Source organism: Glycine max, chromosome 11, assembly GCF_000004515.6.
Source record: "Glycine max cultivar Williams 82 chromosome 11, Glycine_max_v4.0, whole genome shotgun sequence".
NCBI lineage: Eukaryota > Viridiplantae > Streptophyta > Magnoliopsida > Fabales > Fabaceae > Glycine > Glycine max.
Window position 1 is genome coordinate 6118024 of NC_038247.2, and position 6136 is coordinate 6124159.

General features: G+C 32.1%; 1 protein-coding gene across 4 annotated transcripts; it reads left to right on the forward strand.

The window, feature by feature from the left end:
* Nucleotides 1-1012: 1012 nt before the first annotated feature.
* Nucleotides 1013-5430, forward strand: LOC100815710 (uncharacterized). 4 transcript variants are annotated; one of them, XM_006590283.3, is made up of 4 exons: nt 1013-1109; nt 1223-1333; nt 3255-3717; nt 5010-5430. In XM_006590283.3, the coding sequence occupies exons 3-4, from the start codon at nt 3274-3276 to the stop codon at nt 5175-5177; spliced, it is 612 nt and encodes a 203-aa protein (XP_006590346.1). In that variant the 5' UTR covers nt 1013-1109; nt 1223-1333; nt 3255-3273; the 3' UTR covers nt 5178-5430.
* The last annotated feature ends 706 nt before the right edge of the window (nt 5431-6136 follow it).

Sequence of the window (6136 nt, forward strand, 5' to 3'; positions counted from 1 at the left end):
TTGAATGAATTGAACATTGTGGTTGTGGTGGTGGCAATTAGTTATGACTATGACAACGATGGTGATGCTGGTGGTGGTGTCAATGACAGAGGTGGTATTAGTGTTGGTGTCGGAGACAATGGTGGTGATAGTGATGGTGTTAGTGATAGTGACAACGAAAAGTGTCATAGTTAAATATAAAAATGTGTTTTTTTAACTAGAAATCAAATTCACAAGATTTCTTTTCTTGGTTTTGAAAATGGGTGTAAAAGTGTTTAAAATATGAGTTAAACACCATTTCAGCTCTATTTTTTTTGCCAAATATGTTTTATTTTGAAAATTGCATTTGAAATCCAAAAACTCAAAACATTTGAAAATTGCATTTGATGGATAATTTCTACTAAAAAGTCATTCAAAATCTATGGAAATCCATTATAAATCAAAATTTATATGCTTTTGAATAGTAAAAAACTTTTTATGAGTGGTAAAAGATCTTAATTGAATACTAACAAATTTTATTATATTCTTAAAAAAATTGTGATAATCTTGATTGAATACACAAGACTTATTTTTACAATTTAAAAGTCTTGATTGAATAATATGAAATCGTAATTGAATACACCTCCCTTAATTATTTGATTATTTAATTTTTAAAAGTTCAATTTGATCCTCTTATTATCAAAAGGTTTAATTAGGTCCTTTAATTTTTAAAAATATTTCTATTAGATTCTTTTATTTTTAGAAGTTTTTATTAGATCCCTTATTTTTTTACAATAAGTTCAATTTGATATCATTTGAACCCAAATTAAATCTTATTTTATTAAAATTTTGGAGCAAATAGAAAAAAATGAAATCAAATTAAACTTATTTTAGAAAAACAAAAGACTTAATTGAAATTTCCAAAAGTAAAAAGAATAACCATTTTTAATAATAAAATAAGATGACCAAATTCATTAAAAAAATAAATTAAAAGACTCAAATAATAATTAAGCTTTAAGTTTATGAGCAAGAAATAAATAAATTAAAGACGAAAAGAATAATTTCTTGGACTTACCCTCTCTCTGCCAATGAGCAATCTTCAACCCAGACAGGCCGCGCGGGAGTGAGTCATCCACCATCATAGACACGTTGTTCGTTTCCTTTCCTTTCTGCAATTTCTACCCTAACACGCCTTCATTTCTGGGCACATTTTTTTACACGTTTCAAATGCGTTAGGACACACATCTTGTTTGCTTGCTTTCAGACAACGCTTATGGATTCAACCAAGGGCTTTGCTCTCTCTCCCTCTCCCTAATCCTAGTTTCTCTCATGACCCAACATTCCAGCGACTGATTTCTCACTCTCCAGCAACTAGGCATGTTAGAGATTTCTGCCGTTCACTGAATTTTTATTATTGTTTATTATGAATTTTGAGTAATTTTATCATTTTTGAAGATTATATGTATATATGTTAAAAAAACTAAAAATTCAGAATAGTGGCTATCCCATAGCGTTTTTGGGACTAGCCACTATCCGGGATTTAAAACAATGCCTAAAACTTGCATCAAGATCCTTAGAGCATCTTTAATGGAGGACCACTTTTTGTGGATCACATAGGATGCAAGAACTTTGGTTATTTTTTGCTCTAATGTTAGAACCCAATTTGAGTTCTTGAATTTTACTTGCACAGAAAAATAAAATAGAATCTCTCTTTTCTCTCAATTGGCATTAAAAAAACAATATTTTTGGGAAAAAATAGGGTTATTCGGAGTTCTTTCCCTAGAATCCAACATTCCAACATGGAGAACTCTTAAGCAAGAATAATAGTAGATCTAGTGGATAGGAGTTCTTGAGCTCAAATCCTTGGCTCAAGAACCCTCCTTAAAGATGCTCTTATACCCTTAGTAGCATTAAGTTTCTCCAATCAAATGATGATATGTGCTCATTTAATATTAAATCACCTCCACTACATATGTGTTATAGAATTAATGAAATAAAATTCATGTCATGTGTCTGTTATTTGACCAGAGAACCTGATATGAGAAGCTTGATCTAAGTTTTGCCATTTTAGATATTATTTTTGTATTAGGTAAACTTTTATGAGTCGCCTTGTGAGTTTGAATGTACATATTTGAGTTTGACAACCTTGGTTCTAATCTCTCTTGCTCTTCCCATGAGAGTTATAGTTTTGCTCCATGGTTATGCATATAGGGTTTGGAAGTTTGGGATTTTCCTTCTTGAAGTGGATTTTAGGATCTCTCATGGATGATTTACCTGATTGTACAGTCTGATATTGCTATTGCTCAGTAATGCCTAAAACTTGTTCTTGAAACTTGTGGTTGGTAGTGTCCCCTTTTGGTTTCAATCCATGGGTTTTGAGAAGCTCACATGCTGTTGCTGGTGTCTCCTTTATGTCAATTTCTGCTGTTTGTTTTATAAGTTGAGCTAAACCATGTGCTGTTTGTATCCTTGGAAAGAAAGCACATAGGTTTGTAGTTGTAGGTGAAATTTTTTCAGATTTGAATTGTTTCTTCTGATTGGTTCAATTTCTCTTGCAAACTGGAGTCCAATTCTGCATATCATCACTATTTGGAAGCAAGTGATGTTTGATCCATAGCACATGCTAGAGAATGGAGCATATGAAATTACATGCTTCTTTTGTTGGAAATCTAACAAGATTATAATAGATAAAGTTTTCGTCTCCTTACATTCCCCAATGAACACAGATTTTGTTCAAACAAATGTCATTTTTCTGTGTTTTTTATGATTTGTTAATTCTACATTAGCTCACAAGCTCTGAAGAAATTGATATTTATGATATCTGGTGTGATCTTTGTATATGCCAAAATATTATGTTTTGCATTTTGGAGAAATTATATTGTTTTGTGCCCAATCAAAATGGTGAATTAATTTAATTAAGAGAAATGCTAGGAGCACACACTCTTTTATAGGTTGAAATTTGTTGAAAATGACAAAATTATGTGGATCCCACACTATATTTAATGATTTTCTCTCTTCATTTTGTAGTTTTCAATAATTTTAACCATTTAGAAAGAATGTGTTAGATAGTGTGTTCCTAACACTTCTCTTTAACTAATTATCTGTTGAACATATTTGAGCCCTCCCGCTTTGAAGTAACTTGCATTGGTAAGGGTTTGATTATGGGATGAAAAGGAAATCATTCTGGTGTCTGGGTGCGAAGATGTTGTTCTTTACCATTTCATATTTACGTCATGTGTTCTATAGAAATTATATGCCTATTTAGTTATCTTAAGTTTGAAGTTTGGTGTTTGTAGGTTTGATTCACTTTATTGCATGGAGTCATCAGCAGAAAAGTATGCTGCATTTAAACAGAAAGTTAGTAGGACAGTGTACTTGGACAACATGTCACCACAAGTCACTGAATCTGTGATAAGAACTGCTCTTGACCAGTTTGCAACTGTGAAAAATGTCAAGTTTATTCCCAACTACATCGGTCCAAGCAATCAGCCACAGTGTGCATTAGTAGAATTAGATTCTGCCAAAAAGGCCAAGGAAATTTTATCAATGATAGCGGGTTATCCTTTCATGATGTCTGGGCAGCCACGGCCTGTGAGGGCTCGGCCTGCTGTGATGGAAATGTTTGATGATCAACCAATAAAGCCTAACAGAAAGATCAAGATCCGTTGGTTGGAGCCTAGTGATCCTGATTTTGAGCTGGCAAAGGAAGTAAAGAATCTTACTCGCAAACATGCTGCAGAAGTAGAATTCCTTGACAAAGTAAGTTCATTCCTGGAAATCAATCTATTTTCTATAGGGGTCTTATTTCTATTACTATTCCAATTCTCCAATTTTCTGAGTATGCTTCTAGGAGTTGATGTTAACAATATCTATTTTCCAATGAATTTTTATTTGCAACATTCATGTAAGTTTCTGGTGTCTTTTTACATGCATGCTTGTGTCAAACGGTCAAATATTGCACTTAAATAAAAATATTTTGATTCAACATTTACATTAACTGAAGAGCAGTTAGCAGTAGTGTTAAGCATTTTTGTAGTGAGTGTGTGATAATTACTAGTATCTTTATGGGAACTGGCTGGTGGAAATGGTGCTGTAACAAGTTATTTTTAATTTCTTAAGTTCTGTCAGCACACAACCTTAATAAATTGTGAAGAGGTAAGTGAAGTTATGCTGAAATTGAAATAACAGAGTAATATCTGGTTTAAAATTAGAAATTGGGGAAACTTAGGGATGGAAAGATAATCTATCCATATTAAACATACCAGAAACTATGGATTTTGTTTTCTTTGATGATCTAGGATAAGAAAACACTGTTTGAAATACTGGTTGATTTGTTATGTTATGTTTTCTGTCTTAAGTCTTAACTAGTTGCTTTGATCTTTCAGTTTGTGATTGACAGAATTTATTAGCTTTATTTTCAAAGAAAGAATATATCACCACTCTGTGTAATGTAAGCATGTCTTTGAAGTCAGCTTGTTTCTATCTACTTTTAAATTTTTAGTAAATTGAGATTGAGGGTGAGGGCTGACACAACATCAAGATTTTTATTTTTAAACATCTATCCTTCCTACACTCCATTTTGGTAGGAGCTTCGTGCAGAGTTGCCCATATAACCATATTATAATCTTCTCTTGTTCTTTAAATCAAAGGTGGATACCCCTTTACTCATACACCTTATAGACAAGTCCACTTTATAGAAGCATTGTCTTGTCGGAAAATTGGATGCCGTCTTTAAGTAGTTAAGTATAAAGAAAATATGCGTTTTATTCATTTATTTTCAATGATAGCATTCTGGTTTGAACTTATGGCCTCTTGCTAACTATCCAAACTCTTCAGCACTGGTTCACTCCCTATTGGCTTAGAAGACTCTTTTATTAGAATGGAAGGCAATCTTGCTAAATAAACTTAGTCCCCTTTTCTGCAATCAAAATAAAACCCGAAACTGTGGCTTGCTAATCATCATAAATATGTTTGATGTCTACTGTGAGAGATAGTAGTATTATCATATTATGAAGTGTGTTTTGGGTATGCTTGTGCTGCTTCAATTTCAGCTGCTACTAGAAGACGAAGAGAAGCTAGCAAAGCAGCAGGAAGAGACACTTAAGGTGCATTACAAAAAGTTTAAGATGATAGAGGGCATTATGGCTGACAAAACTGCTCATCGTTTGGCACGAAAGTATAATCTACATGTTGCAGATGATTGGGCTCGTTTGGATTAACAACTTATGTAAATAGCTTTTTAGTTTTCCTTGCTAGGATTTAAGGTTTGTTGCTTCTTTCTACTCCCACTACTACTACTAAAGAAGCTCAGATCATACATGTTATATGATATGCTCTTTGATCCATGCCCAAGATCACCTTTTGTTTCGTTTTCTTTTGATTCAGAGTAGGGTGTTGGTGGTAATATAAATTTAACTTCGCCAGATTTATTTTTCCCTTAAATTGATTATGGTAATCCATATTTTCCTTTTAGAGCATTATTTTTTATCCCTAGAAATTGAATACAGTACTAGAGGGTTTATAATACTCACATACTCTCTTCAAGAAGTTAGACCTCCATTGTTTTTCTTTGAAAGTATACCACTATTCTGAGATTACTCCCTTGAGACTAGCCCTTTGAATTTGGTGATTTAGAGCAAGTGAAATGAGAGAAATTATGTGTCTTGTGTTTGGTTGGAGTGGGAATGACATGCAGAAATTGCAAAAATTTATGCATCCTACCATAATGCAAGTCTTGCTTTGAATATCGTTAAAGTGAGAAGATTTGTAATATTTTGTTTGTTTTAATTTCTTAAACAAATAAAAATAATTTTTTAATTTAATATAATTTAAATAAATAATTTTATGCTAAGAAAAATAATTGAGTAATAATTATTTATTGGTTTTTTAATCTAAATAAATTGAGTTGTAATGTTAAAGTAGACTCATTATATTTTCTTCAAAATGTTTTTTACTTTAAAAATATCTTTTTGACCATATGCTCTGTCCTAGTCTCCTAGATGTATATTGGTCATTTCACACAAATTGTCTCAGTAAATTCTCTGTAAATTTTAAAATCATGAATTATTTGGAGTATATTTAACTATTTATGACTCATTTTAATCTTTTAGATATTTTTACTATTTTCTCCTAGTATGACTTTTTAGGGATGTATTGGTCATTTTACCATTTTTTGGCG

Bases quoted from the DNA above. Each gene is read 5' to 3' on its own strand.
- LOC100815710 (XM_006590282.4), top strand. From the start codon at position 1,047: ATGAGCAATCTTCAACCCAGACAGGCCGCGCGGGA. The intron at 1,334-3,254 runs GCATGTTAGAGA...TGGTGTTTGTAG, and splicing joins TCTCACTCTCCAGCAACTAG to GTTTGATTCACTTTATTGCA. The intron at 3,718-5,009 runs GTAAGTTCATTC...CTTCAATTTCAG, and splicing joins AAGTAGAATTCCTTGACAAA to CTGCTACTAGAAGACGAAGA.